The 19,605-nt window shown below is 40.1% G+C and overlaps 1 protein-coding gene across 2 annotated transcripts in view; it reads left to right on the top strand.

The window, feature by feature from the left end:
- LOC144595214 (synaptopodin-2-like) overlaps positions 1-19,605 on the top strand; it is a 111,535-nt gene that overhangs the window by 54,368 nt on the left and 37,562 nt on the right. The window contains exons 2-5 of one of the 2 annotated variants that reach the window (XM_078402429.1): positions 1,482-1,633; positions 3,607-4,424; positions 5,934-6,989; positions 7,938-8,119. In XM_078402429.1, the coding sequence (XP_078258555.1) occupies positions 1,482-1,633; positions 3,607-4,424; positions 5,934-6,989; positions 7,938-8,119 (2,208 nt within the window). Of the gene's footprint in view, positions 1-1,481; positions 1,634-3,606; positions 4,425-5,933; positions 8,120-19,605 lie in introns of both variants that reach the window. The other variant, XM_078402419.1, reaches the window with a different exon arrangement.

The following is a 19,605-nucleotide window of genomic DNA, read 5'->3' as shown; positions in this document are numbered from 1 at the left end:
GCAAAGATGCTATGCTCTACTCTCAATTCCTCTGTCTTTGCTGCATCTGCTCCCAAGACGAGGCTTTACATTCTAGGACATCTGAGATGTCTTCTTTCTTGGTTTCCCCCCTTCTGTCATAGATGGATCCCGCACCCGCATGGTTCTGTTCTCACTCCTCCTCTACCTGACGGAACAAGAATAGAGTTTCCCTGGTCCTAACCTTTCACCCTACCAGCTTTCGCATTCAACACATCATTCTCCAACATTTCGGCCAATGCGATCCCACCACCGGTCACATCTCTCCAATGTGATCCCACCACCAGTCACATCTCCCCAATCCCATCCCTTGCCACCTTCCAGAGAGATAGCTCCCTCCGCAACTCTTTGGTTCACTCATGCCTTCCCACCCAAACCACTCTCTCCCCTGAAGCATCAGGATATGTTACAGCTGTTCCTATACTTCCTCCCTTGCCTCTATATTGGGGATCCCAGCAACCTTCCTGGTGAGTCAGAGCTTAGTGAGCGCCTCTTCTAACCTCATTTACAGCATCTGGTGCTCATGATGTGGCCTCCTGTACATGGAAATTGAAGGTGCAAAGGGACTTGGGAGTGCTGGTGCAGGATGCCCAAAATGTTAACTGGCATGTTGAATGTATAGTGAGGAAGGCAAATGCAGTGTGAGAGGACTAGAATATGAAAACATGAATGTAATGCTGAGGCACTGGTCAGACTGCATTTGGAGTATTGTGAGCACTTTTGGGCCTCACAGCTCTGTCCTGGGTTGCCCCCTCGACTCAGTGCAGGTGGTGGGAGAGAGGAGGTTGATGGCAAAACTAACATTGCTGCTGGACAACGACTCCCACCCCATGCAGGACACTGTCACTGCACTGAGTAGCTCCTTCAGTGATAGACTCCTTCACCCCAAGTGCGTCAAGGAGAGATATAGGAGGTCCTTCCTTCCCGCTGCTGTGAGACTGCACAACCAGCACTGCTCCCAGCAGACGAGTCAACAATAACAGCTAAGAACACACAGAAAACTGATGACAATATATGTATCTTTTATTTATAATGAATGATCTCTTGCTATCCACTTTGCTGCTGTAACACTGTAAATTTCCCCGGTGTGCGACGAATAAAGGAATATATTATTATTATCTGGGGAAGGATGTGCTGGCATTGGAGAGGTTCCAGAGGTTTAAGAGAATGATCCCATGGATGATTGGGTTTACGAATGATGAACGTTTGATGGTACAGGGTCTGTAATCGCTAGACTTTAGAAGGATGAGGGGGATCTCATTGAAACTTACCGAATAATGAAAAGCCTGGATTGAGTGGATGAGGAGAGGGTGTTTTCACTAGTGGGAGAGACTAGGACCAGAAGGCACAGCCTCAGAGTACAAGGACATACTTTCAGAATACTGAACTCAGTATTCAGCGCTTTGATTCGAAGAATGTTTTCCAACTAGATTTAGCTTTGTGTGTATCTATCCTGTCTCCAGGTGCGGAAAAAAAGCAACGCCTGCAAATCTGGATTGTGTGAAGGAGATGAACTCATTTCAATCAACAGTAAGTCTTGTTCAGAATTAACCCATTCAGAAGCCATGCAGCTGATCGATGGGACCAGTGAGACCCTGCAAATTCTCATTAAAAGGTAGAGCTACTTGTGTTAAAAACCATTGCTTCTTTATTTGTTGGCACATCTATGCTTCATATTTTGTAATAACAGAACTAGACATTAAAATACTGGAAACAGCAAACAACTTAAGTTCTAATCATCTAATTGACCCAAAACAATGCAATAGTTAGTATATTCTACAATTTTCATAAACATTGTTGTGCACTTTCCTCAAGTTGTTTCTCTACTTAGTGGCTTGAACTTAAGTTATGTTTACTGTTTCCTGTATTTTAATGTCCTTAAGGGAACTATGCTTTGCTCTACAGTGTAATATTGCAAAGATTATTTATAGAGTGATAGAGTCATACAGCACTGAAACAAACGCTTCAGCCCACCAAATGCATGCTGATCATCTGACACCCATTTACAGTAATATTCTCCCCTTATTGTGCGAACACTTTTAAACAACAGGCAATAGATGGAGATACAGTCTACATTGCTCACAGAAGGATATGAAAGTAACCTGTGTTAATCTGTGCATGGTTCTTTGCAGGATTATGTCAACTGCTTACTAGACCACTAGGTAGAGAACCAAGTTGATTCAAGAGATTCCAGCCTGTCGCAGACAAGGAATAAATGGAATCATTCAGCTTATCTGACTTAGGTTACAGTCCCTGGCAGTCCTTTACAAAGTTGCAGTTACAGCAGTGGAATAATTTGTGGAGTAGATCATTCTACCCTCTGAGCAAGAGAAGTCCATGTGACAGTTAGTGGGTCATAGCAAGAAGCAAAATATGAGGCTGAGAGAAAAGAAAACATAAACAAAAATGCAGACACCAATGTTGCACATGTGCACAAGGGCTGAAATTTTATGTTTGTAAAGATAAAATGTGTCAATATTGCAAGAGCTGTCACTGCCTCAGAAACATTAATTATATGAGTTATATGTGTTTCTCGTTTTGCTACTCCCAGAAAATTACTGGTCATTAACATATTGGGAGCTAAGGTAGAAAGTTATTCCTATGCAAGTAGCATTTAGAAGGAAACAGTGACCAACCAATCACATCATCAAAATGCCTGCAAAATGGCCCCATTAAGTAATCCTGGGACTGACAAAGATTTGACCTTTTAATATTATATTTACAATTCAATTGATTTGTTGATTGCTTTCATTTTCTTTAAAGTTTAATTAACTTCAGGCAGGCTGATAAAAATGGCTGTAAATCTGAATGATGACTTCCAGAGCCTTTCATCATTCTGAATGTCTGACTCACTAGTGTTTCACTGCTGCAATTTTAGCCCCCTGGTTTCTATATCTTCAATGTATATTTAGGTAATCAGATTAGAAACCTGTTACTTGATAGTTTGCACAGACAACTGCTGATTGGTGCTCTTACTTTCTGTGTCATTGGTCTAAATGCAATCCCTGACGATTGTATGATACTCTCTGACCTAAAAAACATTACACATGTTGACCATACATTCCTGCAATGAGGAAAGTTTCACCACTGATGCTTGTACCTAATTTTGAACTTCCCCGAGTGAAGAAAGATTCTAAAACCTTTAAAGTTTAGGTTTTGGTTGTGATTTAACTACAGAGAATTTGAGAGTTTGCTCGTGATGCAAACAAAGTCTCAGCAGCCTGTGAATCAGTACATTTAAACAACATCACTGGTATCAGAAATTGTGCAGACATTTTATAAGTGATATCAGAGTACATTATCAAGGTGCTCTGGGCTGTCAAGACCACAATTCTATCTCAGCTGTGCATTTTACAGACCACCCGACTTCCACTTCAGTTTAATTCAATTTTTTTAATCCACCACTTGGTTTGTTTTTGCGACACCTGTTCCATATATTGCATATAAGCAGTGCAACAAAAGATAAAGTTATAATAAACATGAGACAACTATAAATAATAATAAGAATATTGTGAAAGAATAAAGTGAATTACAAAGATTTATATATGTATCTAATTGTTGTGAGGGTTTTTTTTGTAATCCCTTTAGATCCATCAGTGAGAAAGCTGATGAGCCAGAGTATACAGTAAATGAAGAAACAAGAAGCAGAGAAACTGTAGAAACTACACTACAAATCACTGGAAGCAAAGCATCAGCAAAGCAGAACCTTCCTTTTGAACTTTACATCTCTGAGTCTCAGGACGAGGCTTACTATGGAGGGACAGAAAGTGACACAGATGTTTCGGGGAAAAAAGAAGAGAAACAGAGCAGTTCGAGGTTGTTATTGAAGGAACGTGGAAGCTCTGGAGAATTCCTACTGCAAGGTGCCGGTCGTACAGAGCAGAGAAACCAGCACTCAGGCATGGTGGAATTGCAAGTGTCCCTTACTCAAGGGATGGATGGTGGTCCAGAGACAGCTGCTGTCACTGTCGCTGGTTTGGATAAAATCAATTCTGCAACCATGGATGAAAATGTGCTGCAAAAAGATAACACGAATAATGAATTAGCTGCATCAGAGACGGATGAAAGTGCAGCAGTCCAGATAGCCTCTGCTACCAAGCTACTCCAGAGCAAGATTGATAAAAAGGTCAAGCTGGTTGATAGTGGGGTTCAAATGGATTCCTATCAGTCCAGGATGGATCTGTTTCTGGATTCCTCTGACAGAGAGTACAGTGGCAAGGAGGCCTCCACGTCTGAAGTTGGCAGTGGTTGTGCTGACTCCCAGGCTGAAGAGGGGTGGTCAAAAACCCATAGCACGCCTCCTTTCCCTATTGGAATTTCATCAGAGGGAACAGAGCACGGATCAGAAGAGACACACACAGGAAAGGATTTGGCAAGAACCCACAAACACCGTGCAAGGCAAGCCAGTGAGTACAATTGTTCTGGTAAATTTAGACAAGAAGGAGTTTTGTGTTGTTAATTTTATTTCCCTAAGAAGATCCAAGAAGGCAGTGTACTAATGTGTTACTTGTGGCATTAAATAGCAACAGATCCAATCTGCAGACTGATGATGCTTGCAGAACTGAGTTTGACAGACACAAGCAGTTGCAATCTAGGGAGTTATCTGATCCCTTGAAATAGCAAATCTTTACTCCAGTGAAAAGGGAACTCAGATTTTTTCCTGTCTTGTATTCAGGAGGTTAACCTTCGATGCTGTAAGGATATTAAGATTTTTTTTAACCTAGTTTCATTTAGTTTAGTTTTAATGGTTATTACGTGATGATTTCAGTATTTCTTGTGGAATATAAAAATAGACATATAAGCTTCAATTTATAATTCAAGGTTTCCTGGCAATGTTAGGCATTACATATTAATGATAGTTTCTTTGTAAAAATTCTAGGACTCATTTGGTAAGTGCATGGGACAGGTAAACAAGGTAACTGATTTCAATTGTCAAGTTATTGCATTGCTCCTGTATCTGTTTGATTAGGAAGATGGAACACGTCCAAGTCATTCTGATTATGATTTTGTGTAATAGTTAGCTTTGTTCTATAATTAACAGATCAATGGTTTAATATACTTAATTATACTTAAATATAAGTAAATTATACTTAATTATAAGTAAATCCTCCTGAGGTTTATGGAATTAACAAGTGAATTTAAAAGTAGTTTTACAACTATTATAATTTTTCAGTTTTGTTCTGTTGTACAAATGCAAATTTCTAACACTTTATGATGAGCTCAAGTAGCTGTATGAGGTAAACACTGAAAAGTATTTTTGATAAAATTCATATACTAAGTAGTACACAATTAAATACATATACTGTAGATACTGTAAGCTATTTCCTAAATTTATAGATAATAACTGGCTGCACTTTAAAAGGAAATGCTTTTATGCAGGCCATTTTTAATACTTAACATCTATATTTAAATCAAAGAATTTAAAGCATAATATAAATTGATGCAATGTAAATCTAATTATAGTTTAGAAGTTTATTGTATATTTCTATTCATTGACATTTTATTTTATGCCATTTATTAGAAACAATTACAATTCAGATGTATAATTAACGTACATTTTTTGGAGATATTTAAGTATATATTTTTTTCTTTTTAAACCTATGCTTTAGTCTGGTACAATAGTTATTTATAATATTTCTATATATGACTTTGCAAGAGATATTAACTCATGTTAGAATATTTACTTGCCTTTTGAAATCCATAGTCTACACTATTTTTGCATTTCTATAAAATCTTAGAGGCAAATAAAATGTTAAATGACAGAGTAGCTTTATGTTTATCCTACAAATTCAGTTAACCATATAGAAGTTGAGTTTAACTTCAAAATTTAATTTTTCATTACAGTTATTTCTGATAACAGATGCTGTGTGCAGTTTTGAAAGATGATGATGATATGTTTGATGTGCTTCCAACAGAAATTCGTCGGAGTGAAAGTCTGTCAGAAAAACAGGTTAAAGAAGCCAAGTCAAAGTGTAAAAGCATTGCCTTGCTCTTGACAGCAACTCCAACACCCGGCTCCAAGGGGGCGTTAATGTTTAAGAAGCGTCGCCAGAGAGCAAAAAAGTATACTTTGGTGAGCTACGGGACTGGAGAGTTCGATCCCGACGACGATCAAGAGGACTCCATAGAATTCACTTTGGTACCAACCAGTGACTCTGATCTCGACGAAGACTTTTGTGCCGATGTCAACTCAGCCCAGGTTGTGACATTTGATTGGGACATAGGCCTTGTGGAAGTTGAGAAGAAGGTGAAGAGTGAGAAGGAAATGCAGAGGTTGCCAGATACCAAGGGCAAAGGTGCCCTACTGTTTGCCAAGAGGAGGCAGAGGATTGATCAGTACACAGCCGAACAAGAAGAAATGAAGAGAGAAGGGGCATCTGAAATTGCCTCCGCTCAATCTGTAACAGCAGAAAATTATTACCAAACCAGTAAAAGCAGTTTTAACAATTCAACAATCTCAATTCAAAATCATACCTCTGAAAATTACGTTGATGTAAGTAAGTTCCGTGGAATTGATCATGTTAAAGAAATCGGAGGAAGATCCGAAATGGTTCACCAGAATTTGAAGGCCCCTGAAGACAACAGAGCAGGGGGGACAAACAGAACAGCTACTCCATTCCCCGGTGTGTCGAATCGAGCTGCAGCTCCTTTCTCTCCCTCAAGAAGGGCGATAAGCTCCATGTCAGATTTACCTCCCCCACCCAGCTATTCTTCCATCAGCCAGCCATCAGCTGACAACATCTACCACACTACCTCCCCTCCTTTGGTTACCAATGCTCAACCCACCATGTGGTCTCCAACAGGAATTGCAGGGGAGCAAATAGCATCAAGAGATGAGCGGATCTGTGTGCCTGCGATAAGAACAGGAATCCTACAAGACGCCAGAAAACGGAACACCACTAAGCCAATGTTCACTTTTATTGACCGTCCTAAGGTAGCTCCAAATCCAGAACTGCTTTCCATGGTCAAAGGTAAGACAGACAGACGTAAAGGAATAGATCAGCCTGGTGGAGGTTTTGAGTCAGGACCTGAAGAAGATTACCTTAGTTTAGGCGCAGAAGCATCAAATTTTTTACAGACCCCTGCTCTAAAGCAGAAGATACCTCCGCCAGTCGCACCAAAGCCAACTGTTAAGAGCCCTCCCTCCGGGGTTACCCCAATGTTACCGCCGTTACCATCTGCAGAAGCAACCCATGATCAAGCTCCAGTCAAACCTTCCGAAAGCACTAATCAGACGGCAGTAAAGTTTCATTTGGTTCAACCTGTTAATACATGGCACCAGCCCCAAGGTGCTACTAAGCAGTTTACATCTTCAGCAAGATCCCGATCAGTAGCATCAGCACATTCACATGCTTCGAAAATACCTCCCACTACTCCCATAGCAAATTCTGCAGCAGCTGGTGGTATGGGTCCAGCCTATGAAATGCCAGCTTTGAAAGGTAAAGGAGCAGAGTTATTTGCAAGAAGGCAGTCTCGAATGGAGAAATTCATAGTAGACTCATCAACGGTCAAGGCCAGACAAGCACGAGCAGCATCCCCTACACCTTCCTTGCCGGCATCTTGGAAGTATTCATCTAATATAAGAGCACCTCCCCCTTTGGCTTACAATCCTATGCACTCTCCATCTTATCCTCCTGGTATTTTGAAAGCACAAGCCCAATCTGCATCTTCATCTAAGTCAAATAAAGGTGCTAAGGGTAAACCTGCCAAAAAACCTCTCAATGCTTTGGATGTCATGAAGCACCAGCCGTATCAAATTAGTGCATCTTTGTTCACTTTTTCCTCCACTCCTGATGCTAAAGCACTGCTATCCACAAGCTCACCACCTCCTATGCAATCTATAAAGCCTGATCCTGTTCCACTTCAACCAGTTAATGCTACTTATCCTGTTTCTAAGAGTGTCTCATCTGTGCCAACAGGACCATCTGTCAACCAAGCTAGTACAGCATCTGCTGATGAAGAGTATACCCATTCTTCTGGGAGGAATGTCTTTGTGCCTCCAGGTTATACATCATACCCAAAGCAAGAGTCCTCAACTCTCTCAGTTGCAATGGCACCGAGGCCCAAGTTTTCGGCAAGGAAAACTGGAGTTACAGCACAGGTGTGGAAACCCTCCACGATAGTGGAGTAATGTGATTGTTGCAAGATAACATTAGTTTTTCTTTGTGGTATTTATATTTTCTTTTGCTTTGTGGTAGAACTAAAGTTATTGGCGGTTTAAAGAAGTACCTGTACATTATTTTCTGCCACCTAATAGATAATTCGCTAATCCTTGTTTAAATTCCTGCTGTTCTGCAGGAAGGTGAAGCAGTAGGATGCTTAAAATGTACCTTTTCTCTTCTAACTTGAATATAAATCATCTCAACTCCTTTTGTTTTTAACATTCTTCCTTTCAAGTGAAGAGGGAGACAGAAAATACCAGTAATTCCAGTCCAGAAATAGAAAGCTTTAAAAAGCAATGGTAGCATGGTGTAAAAGGAGAGATGAATGATGTTGTAAAGGTTGCACATAAGAGGTCTTGGGCAAGTCGGTATACCTAATTAACAATCTACAGAGTGAAGTGAACAAATAAGAAAGGAAGAATGAACTGACACAGGTGGATCAATTTTGGTGAAGAAATCTTGAACTAACTAATTGGTCGCTGTAAATTGCCCCTTGTATGTAAATGAGTGGTAGAATCTGGAGGGAATTCGTGACAATGCGGAGAGAATAAAGTTGGACTAGATTAATGTAGGATTAATGTGAATGAGTGGTTGATCGTCAACATAGACTCAGTGGGCCAAAGTGCCTGTTTTCATGCCGTATCTCTCTATGAGTAAAATAAAATCTATATGATTTGATAAATTATATGGTATTCAGTAGGGAACAAAAAGAAGTTGGGAAAGTTGACATTGGTTGCTGATATGAAATTAGGACCGAATCAATGGTCTCCTTTGCAAACCTTGAGGCTTCCATGGCAACAACTGGAACAGATAACTTGACAGATAACAAAAGAGACAGTAAACCAGTTTTGAATGTAACTTTTGACAAGGTATTTTTCTTTGTATGCACAATGTGTAAGGGTTGAATAAATTCTTCTTAGAACTAATCTGAACTGATTGGCTATCATACCAGGAAAACTTTAAAACATTAGTTCAATGAATGCACCTAATTTTTCTGCTTCATTTCTGTTTCAATGTGCTTTTCACAGTCATCTTTTCCTTTGTCGTATTTTACTCTTCTGCAGTTTTTATAAGTTGCAAATTATAAGGTTATGGTATCGTCCAAATAAATATTAATGTAGATTGTGAAACTCGATTAAAGGTCTAGCTTTTATTTTGGCAAAGGAAGACATACATTTTGTCTTCAATTCCATAACAATTTTCACATTCAGTTACTTATGTCTAAAATTCACATGCCAATGAATGATACCCATAGCCTCATGTCTTGTGACTTTCTTTAATTTCTCAGCACTATTTCCTCCTGTCATGTACTTGTATTTTTCTCCGTTTTACTATTAAAATCCCTATTTTGTGTTTATAAATTCATTTACTTTCAATTCTTTTTTTCTCTCTCTCCTCTCCTGCACAAAGTTTTGGCTTTACGAAAAAAGAACAAATAATAAGTTACAGAAAGCACCTATACAATAGTAGCAGGAGCCAGCTAACTATTACGACCACCCTACAGGACTTTATAAATAAGCTCAAATGTTGGCACAGAGACTGCAATTTGAATTATAAGCTGGCCATTACACTGCCTGCTGCAGCAGATCCTCTGGGCCTGACAGTGCATTCCCCTGCCAATGAATTGGCAGCAAGGCCATCTAATGATATTAGCTGACAGCTGGGTCTCGTCAAAATCACTCAAAATGTAGTCAGTGTTTGGTTACAATTGATATCTATGTGTAGAAATAAGGGAAGTGGGGAATTATGTCAGGGATACTCAAAAACACATTAATAAGTCGACAAGAATAAAAAAATCACATCTCTTCTGACCAAAACTAATTCAAAATCTGAAATCACACCGTTATACTGTATATCTGCATTCTTTTCAAAAAATAATACAGCAATTACCTGAAGAAATAACTTTTGATCTGTCATTTAATTGTCATCTATTAATTATTTGTGAGAACTTCACTTTTAAAGCACTTTCAGTTGTTGTGATATATTGGAGTAAAATGTAATTGTTCAAAATGAGTAAAATTATGTAACTTTCAAGATAATATACCCTTCTTCGAGTAGACTGACAAGTATTATAACTAACTTACAGGTTTTGTTTTTAGAATAATGTAATGAATGATTAATTTTAAAGTGTTTTTTTCTCACAAAGTAAGCAATGCCTAACTGGGGCAGGTATAAACATTAAAGTGAGGCCAGAAAAAAAAGTCATTTGTTTGAGCCCTTTTGAATCTCATTGTTGTTCAAAAATCAGCTCTTATCTATTGGGAACAATACCAGGCATATTCTATTGAGGGCTAAAGACTAAACACGGTAACAGAGCAGATAGGAATCCAGTAGTACCAATGTTTTCTTTGTCTATGTGAATTCAGCAACTGGATTCAACCTAAATGAAAAAATATTACAAACTGTTGAATTTGAAGTATACATCTGGCCATTTTAAAATAGAGAGTTCATGAGGGGTTTGTAGATAATCCACAACTGGTAATGTACTTAGGAGAGTACATTAGATGTCATGTGATGCACATGGGTGAATGAATCCCCAGGGTCATTTGAGATCTATCCCAGGGTGTCATGGGAAGCAAGAGAGATAACAGCTGGGGCTTTGATGGAGATTTTTTACATCTTTGTTAGCCACATGTGATCAGATGGAAAGTTGGGCAGAGCATTGCCAGATGGAATTTAATTGCAACATGTGCAAGCTGATGCATTTGGGCAGTGAAATAGGGGTTAGACATACACAGTAAATGTTAGGGGGTTCAAGTTATAGTTCTCTGTAAGTGGCAAAACAGGACGATATGGTGGTGAAGGCATCATCTTATCTTCACAAGGCAAGGCACACAATATAAAAGTTGGGACGTTATGTTACAACTTTACAAAATGTTGGTTAGCCTCAGTTGGAGTATTATGTGCAGCTCTAGTTGCCACAATAGAACAAGGATGTAAACATAGCACAAAAAGTAAGGACATTTGTGTTTGGTAGATTATTTCTTTGTTGTAACAATGCTTCTTGGCAATAAATCTTATACCGTTGGAAAGCCTGTTTATTTCCCTTTTAAATGGTGCCACATTTGTAAGGAACATGCATTTGTGGGATGAGCAGCAGAGCTGAGTATATGGGTTGCGCCCATGAAAAATTTGCCAAATCTTCTCTGCCAATGCCAAACAGCTTATTCTGCTGTTGCTATTGACTCTTGTTTTGAGCTTCTGGTACCCCCAGGTGCTGACAATCAGGTGCCTGATTGGCACCTGATTGGCAGCATCTGTGAGCATGGGCCCTGCTACAGTGGTCAGTAGGTGTCTGCTCCAAGAATCGGCATGCCACGTTTGACTGATCTGGATAGGGCCCGTGCGATAGGGCAACTTCAAGCTGGTATTCCGCAAAACCAAGTTGCGGCATTATTTGGAGTGAGCCCTAGTACCATCTCCAAAGTGAAGGCCAAGTTCCATATAACGGGGGATGTCAGAGACAGGCCGCGAAGTGGGCGTCCCAAGAAGACGACACCCGAAGAAGACCGTTTCCTCACCCTGTCAGCACTTAGGAACCGTAGGCTGTCTTCTACAGATTTGCAGTCAAGGTTTGCAGGACGATATGGCCGACGGCTCTCTGCCCAGACAATTCGGAACAGACTGCACGCAGCCGATCTCCGGTCTCATAGGGCTGCCAGGAGGCCTGCCATAACTGCCCTTCACCGTCAGGCCCGTTTGCGCTGGTGTCGGCAACACGTGCACTGGAACCTGAACATGTGGAGGAACGTTATGTTCAGCGATGAGTCCAGATTCTGCCTACGACAGTTGGATCATAGGGTCAAAGTGTGGAGAAGACGCGGAGAACGCTATGCTGATTGCTGCACCGATAGAGTAACATCTTTTGGTGGAGGCAGTGTGATGATGTGGGGCGGCATCTCCCTCACTGGAAAAACGAGGCTTGTCATCATTGGAGGCAATCTCAATGCAGAGAGATATCGAGATGAGATTCTGCAACCAGTGGCAATCCCATATCTCCACAGTCTGGGACCGAACTCTATCCTCCAAGATGACAATGCTCGCCCCCACAGAGCAGGGTTTCTCAGAGACTACCTCCAGAATTTGGGAGTGGAGAGGATGGAATGGCCTGCCAGCAGTCCTGACCTCAACCCCATTGAACACTTGTGGGATCAGCTTGGGCGTGCTGTTCGTGCCAGAGTGACCAACACAACCACGTTGGCTGACTTGCGACAAATGCTGGTTGAAGAATGGGATGCCATCCCACAACAGTGTGTGACCAGGCTGGTGACCAGCATGAGGAGGAGGTGCCAGGCTGTTGTGGCTGTGTATGGTTCTTCCACACGCTACTGAGGCTCCTGTTTATTAAATGAATAAATTGTTAAATTGCCAATATGTCTTGTTTCTTCAGACTTCAATCATCCAATCCACCAAACAACACCAAACAAGAGTCAATGGCAGAATAAGCTGTTTGGCATTGGCAGAGAAGATTTGGCAGATTTTTCATGGGCGCAACTCACATACTCAGCTCTGCTGCTCATCCCACAAATGCATGTTCCTTACAAATGTGGCACCATTTAAAAGGGAAATAAACAGGCTTTCCAACGGTATAAGATTTATTGCCAAGAAGCATTGTTACAACAAAGAAATAATCTACCAAACACAAATTTCCTTACTTTTTGTGCTATGTTTTAGTTGTACTGGGGAGAGTGCAGAGAAGATTTACTAGGGTCGTGCTTGGTGCCTGAGACTTTAGTTGTGCGGAGAAATTGGATTGGATGAGTTTGTTTTCCCTTGAGCATAGGAAGCAGAGGGAAAGCATGATGAAAGCACATAAAATTATCAGAGTTACAGGTCAGGGTAGATAGTCAGAATCTTTTCCCCGTGATAGAATCATGGGTTTAAGGTAAGAGGAAAGAAAGATTTAATGCAAATCAGATGTAATCACTATAGAGTGTACAGTGCATTCAGAAAGTATTCAGACCCCTTCACTTTTTCCACATTTTGTTATGTTACAGCCTTATTTTAAAATGGATTAAATTCATTTTTTTAAATTATCAATCTCCACACAATACCCCATAATAAAAAAGTGAAAACAGATGTTTAGAAATTTTTGCAAAGTAATTTAAAAAAAAAATTGAAATATCACATTTACGTAAGTATTCAGACCCTTTACTCAGTACTTTGTTGAGGCACCTTTGGCAGCGATTACAGCCTCAAGTCTTCTTGGGTATAATGCTACAAACTTGGCACACCTGTATTTGGGTAATTTCTTCCATTCCTCTCTGCAGATCCTCTCAAGCTCTGTCAGCTTGGATGGGGAGCGTTGATGCACAGCTATTTTCAGATTCCTCCAGAGATGTTCGATCGAGTTCAAGTCCGGGCTCTGGCTGGGCCACTCAAGGACATTCACAGACTTGTCACAAAGCCACTCCTGTGTTGTCTTGGCTGTGTGCTTAGGGTCGTTGTCCTGTTGGAAGGTGAACCTCCGCCCCAGTCTGAGGTCCAGAACGCTCTGGCGCAGGTTTTCATCAAGGATCTCTCTGTGCTTTGCTCCGTTCATCTTTCCCTCGATCCTGACTAGTTTCTCAGTTCCTGCCACTGAAAAACATCCCCATCGCATGATACTGCCACCACCATGCTCACCGTAGGTATGGTATTGGCCAGGTGATGAGCGGTGCCACTTGGCATTCAGGCCAAAGAATTCAATCTTGGTTTCATCAGACCAGAGAATCTTGTTTCTCATGGTCTGAGAGTCCTTTAGGTGCCTTTTGGCAAACTCCAAGTGGGCTTTCATGTGCCTTTTACTGAGGAGTAGCTTCCGTCTGGCCAATCTACCATAAAGGCCTAATTGGTGGAGTGCTGCAGATAAAGTTGTTCTTCTGGAAGGTTCTCCCATCTTCACAGAGGAACTCTGGAGCTCTGTCAGAGTGACCATCGGGTTCTTGGTCACCTCCCTGACCAAGGCCCTTCTCCCCCGATTGCTCGGCTTAGCCAGGCGGCCAGCTCTATGAAGAGTCCTGGTGGTTTCAAAGTTCTTCCATTTAAGAATGACGGAGGCCGCTGTGCACTTCGGGATCTGGGGGTATGGGGAGAAGGCAGGAACGGGGTACTGATTGGGAATGATCAGCCATGATCATATTGAATGGTGGTGCTGGCTCGAAGGGCCGAATGGCCTACTCCTGCACCTATTGGAGTTTATTGTCTATTGTCTATCTGCAATGCTGCAAAAATAGTTTTATACCCTTCCTCAGATCTGTGTCTCGACACAATCCTGTCTCGGAGGTCTACGGACAATTCCTTTGTCTTCATGGCTTGGTTTTTGCTCTGACATGCACTGTCAACTGTGGGACCTTATATAGACAGGTGTGTGCCTTTCCAAATCATGTCAAATCAATTTAATTTACCACTGCTGGACTCCAACCAAGTTGTCAAAACATCTCAAGGATAATCAATGGAAACAGGATGAACATAAGCTCAATTTTGAATGTCATAGCAAAGGGTCTGAATATTTATGTAAATGTGATATTTCAGTTATTTCTATTTAATTACTTTGCAAAAAATTCTAAACACCTGTTTTCACTTTTTTATTATGGGGTATTGTGTGTAGATTGATGATAAAAAAATTTTTTTAATCCATTTTAAAATAAGGCTGTAACGTAGCAAATTGTGGAAAATGTGAAGGGGTCTGAATACTTTCTGAATTTCCCCCTGACATCAGTCTGAAGAGACGTCACCCATTCCTTCTCTCCAGAGATGCTGCCTGACCCGCTGAGTTACTCCAGCATTTTGTGATATTTTCTGAATGCACTGTATTTAATGTGGACATAGTAGGCTAATTGGACTGTGTTTATGCTGTTCTACATTCTATGTTAAGGCTTATTTAAACAGGCAGTTGAATAGGCAAGACATGGAAAGATATAGACCAAATGGACATAAAGAAGGGTGGAAGGGTCCCTTTACATGCTGCATGACTTTATGCAATATTTTATGCAGGTACAATTAAACTTCTGTTTATTCAGAGCACCTGTTTCTGTATTTCTGATAATAGGTTATTGATCCAGTCCTGGTATCTATAGTTTGAAAGTTCTGTTAGCTGAGCCAAACACAGATTGCACCAAAATGGCTAGGTAGGATAGAATCTGAAGATTTTCAATAAATTTATTTCCATGTCCAAAAACTAGTAACTTAGTTCATCATGGAATGATGGGTGAAAGAAACAGTCAGTAGGAAAACATGACACTCGTGACAAACATCACACAAGAATTTTCATTCGAATAAGTTCTAGTCAGGACATCTTTATAAGCACATATTGTTATTGTTCTGCAGACATAAAAGTAATATAAAAAATATAAATACTTATACCAAAAATATATGTTAAAATGAAATTTATAGTATGAATAGAAAGCACAAAAAATACAATTACATATTGAGCTTTTTTTGTGTTAGTACATTCAAATATTAAACCACGTTAATGTGAAATGAACTATTTAATCATTACAGGCTTATAAACTCACTTCCTTAATCTATGATTTTATTCATCTTGTTTCTTGATCACATAATTATTTTTCTTTCTACTCTCCATATCCTGCAGTGTAACTGTGGCCAATGCTACCAAATGTCCGTTTCCTTCTGCTGCATGTCCACACAACCATTCATATTGGTTAAGGCAGGAAATAGGATGCAACAAACCCTTTTAACAGTGGCTTCTTGTCCCTATGTGGCATTGGATTGTGTTGAAATCCAAACCCACTGATGTTATGTGAACTGTTTACTGCCAGTGTTATTGTAAGAATTGAAAGCCTATTCAGGCCTTGATCAGTCACACAGTGACTTTAATATAGCTCTGCAATTAATTATCAAAAGGAACTCTTGTGATTTAGTTTTTGTTGAATGGTTCAATTTAAACCAAACATAGAAAGCAGTAAATGACACAGGACATGCATACTTCTCAATGTGGCTTCAGAATATAAAGGGCCTGTCCCACTTAGGCGATTTTTTAGGCGACTGCCGGCAACTGTCAAAGTTGTAGCAGATCACCAACATTTTTTTTACCCCACGACAATGCCAAGTCAGGTCGATAAAAGTTACTTTTTTTTGTGAAACTAGCACCTGGCTAAGAGATTACACTGTCTTCGGAAACATCGCGGAAATTCCCATGCTTATCAATGCTTCTCCGGCGTCCTAATTTTCACTGATATCACTGACAAGTCTGTAATTACTTGAGAGTTTTGAAATATAACATCCTGCCCGGGTTACTTGAAAACCAAGCTTCACGGTAACAAGGCATAAACTGGATTGACTTCCAGTTTACTAATAGCAGTATTAAGAAATTTAATTTTAAACGTGGTTAAATGGATTTTTGTGCGGAGTGTGGGCATTCTTTGAAAATGTACTGGAGATGCATACCTGGTTTCTGGGTTGCATATCTGGGTTGGGAGCCTACTTTAAAAGTAATCGCTGATGGCTATAAACATCGCAAAATTCCCACGCTTACCTGACCGTTAAACTGTCAACTCCAATCTACCTGTCAAATGTCCTGACGGATATATTGGTTAAACACAAGTATTTTATGGCATCTTCAAATGCCTTTTCTTAATTTAATATTACGTGCTTCTAAATGCATCTGCGACAACCTACCAAACATGGGGACAGCATGCGACAGCGCCCTCAATAAGCTCCGATACCTGGCGACAAGCCGACTGTCGCCGAGAAATTTCTATCTGGAAAATTTCTCAGTGACGCACCGAGATCTGCTACAATTCTTAGAAGACTCCTCACGATCATGCCCACGACACCCCGGCGAACGTTCGGCGACAGCCTAGTCGCCGGCAGTCGCCTTAAAATCGCCTAAGTGGAACAGGCCCTTAAGTTATTGGAGTGTTCAAACTACGATAGTGTACAAAGTGATAGCGAATTGCAAACTGCATTTTGGAGTTCAATTCACATATATGCAAGTATTTGGATTTGGTGTGACAAACCAGTATAGGCTTAAAAGAAATGCTAGGTGCTGAAGAATGTTGAGAACATAGAGACATTGGGGTACATGTGCATAGTTCCATGAAAGTGGCCATACAGATGAACAGAGTGGTGAAGAAAACATTTGGCACAATTCCATTTCATCAGTCGCCTTAATGAGTACATGGTTGGGAAGTCATGCTACAGCTGTACAAGACGTAGGTAAAGCCACATTTGGAGTACAATGTACAGTTTTGATCTCCCTGCTATAGGAAGGATGCCATTATGCTGGAAAGGTCACAAAAGGACTTACGAGCATGTTACTGGTTATGGAGAGTTTGAGTTATAAGGAGATATTAAATAAGCTGGGTCTTTTTTTCCTGGAGGGTCAGACACTGAGCAGTAACCATATAAACTCACAAAGGGCATGGATAAGGTGAATAGAGACAGTCTTTTAAAGTGAAAGGGAAAAGATTTAAAAAGCACCTGATGGAAAACCTTTTCACCCAGAGTTGTGCCTATGTGGAATGAGCAGCCAGAAATCATAGAGACAATTAAGACATTTAAAAGACACGGATATATACATAGATAGGCAGTTTGGAGGCCTATGAGTTAGGTGGGACTAACCCAGTTAGGCAACTGGGTTGGCATCGACTTGGGCAAAGGGCTTGATTCCATGCTGCATAGTCCTATGATTCTATCTCACCTAATGTTTGATTTCTTTCATGTCAATGATAGTCAAGAGTCACATCAATTAGCCTGGCAACTTGTTAACATAGAAACATAGAAAATAGATGCAGGAGGAGGCCATTCGGCCCTTCGAGCCAGCACCGCCATTCATTGTGATCATGGCTGATTGTCCCCAATCAATACCCCGTGCCTGCCTTCTCCCCATATCCCTTGATTCCACTAGCCCCTAAAGCTCTATCTAACATTACCCAATGCGGTCAAAGTCTAAGTTGTCTACAATGTATAAGAAATCACTTAGCAAATTTCATGATTGAATAACTGAAGCTGGTGCAACAATAATCATTCAAAGACAAGTAACAACAGTTTGGTCGCAGCAAAGCCCCTCTTACTTTAATTTGACTTGTTTTCATTTTTACTGACTGTGCATTAGATACGTTTCAGATTTTCACCTGCTCCCAGAACTAGCCATGGAAAAAGGAAGGGTGTGCTGAAGACTTGTTCACTCTCAAACACTTCTCAGCCCTCCCATCCCACATTCCAAGCCTGACTCACTGCAACACAGAGTAAAAACTAAGTGACAACATCATCTTCTCTGACCTTATAAACTTCAGCCCCTCAAATTTTCCTTCCAATATTCAATAAACTGTAGCGAGTGCAATTTTTTTGATACTTTAAGCTTTCATAATAACTACTTTCTCTGTTGAATACTGAAATGGGCAGTTTATTAGTATTATTTAAAGGGTAAGTCTATTGGAAATCTCATCTTGGCATTACCCACAGTCAAGCGATGTATTTTTAAATACAAAGTAGTGAACTCAATTGGGAAATTTAGTTCAGAAATAGTGAGTACCTTTGGGTTTGTATAATAGTGTAAAAAAGATTTGACATTGAAGGAAATAAAAGTTAGGAAGGCAGGCAAATTCATTATCACGTAATATATTAAAGCATGATCAAAGTTAACTCAACAGTCTGTTGACCCATTTCTTAGCCAGATCTAATAGTTCAATCATGACAGAAATGCAAAGCAAAATATTTGAGATTGAAATAGAAGTAATAAAGATTTAATAAGTCAGGTTCTGAAAGTAGCAAAGGAGTCGGGAAATTTGATCTTCACATATATGTAACTTAAAAGAGAAAAGGCATATTAATAGAACTGCAATTAAGGAAATGGAATCTTAGGCTTTATAAATTGGGTACAAAGTACAAAAACATGTAGGTCATATATTAAATGGAGACACAAGGAACTGCCTATGCTAGTTTACAAAAAAAACACAAAGTGCTGAAGTAAGTCAGTGGATCAGGCAGCATCTCTGGAGAACGTGGATCGGTGATGTTTCTGGTCCCGATAGGTGATGTATCTGTGCTCTTCAGAGATGTTGACTGACCCACTGACTTACTTCAGCACTTTGTGTCTTTTTGTAAGTGATACTAAACTTGCATTAATAACTGGTTCAGGAGAAGATAGTCATTTAGAATAGCAGTTATCTTTTTAATTTAACTATTTCATAGAGCAGAAAATGTACACAATTCATACCACCTTTTAACATTCAACTTTTAAACAACAAATAGCCTTCAGTCAAATTATGCAATCTTTGGGTCCACTGCTATTTTCAACGATACTATATCAATATCAGCTTTGTAAAGCGGGCTGTAAGCTCTTCAAAATCCTAATGACAGAACCAATGCTTAATGAATCTTAGACAGCATACGTGAACATTGTATAGGACTGGCATTAGGCCTACACAGGACTATTGATTGGCCCTGACACCCACCATCTAAAAGGTGAAGCCACAATCAA

Source organism: Rhinoraja longicauda, chromosome 1 (genome assembly GCF_053455715.1).
Source record: "Rhinoraja longicauda isolate Sanriku21f chromosome 1, sRhiLon1.1, whole genome shotgun sequence".
Lineage (NCBI taxonomy): Eukaryota > Metazoa > Chordata > Chondrichthyes > Rajiformes > Arhynchobatidae > Rhinoraja > Rhinoraja longicauda.
The sequence above is the reverse complement of the archived record's forward strand: the minus strand, read 5'-3'. Positions and strand labels throughout refer to the sequence as shown.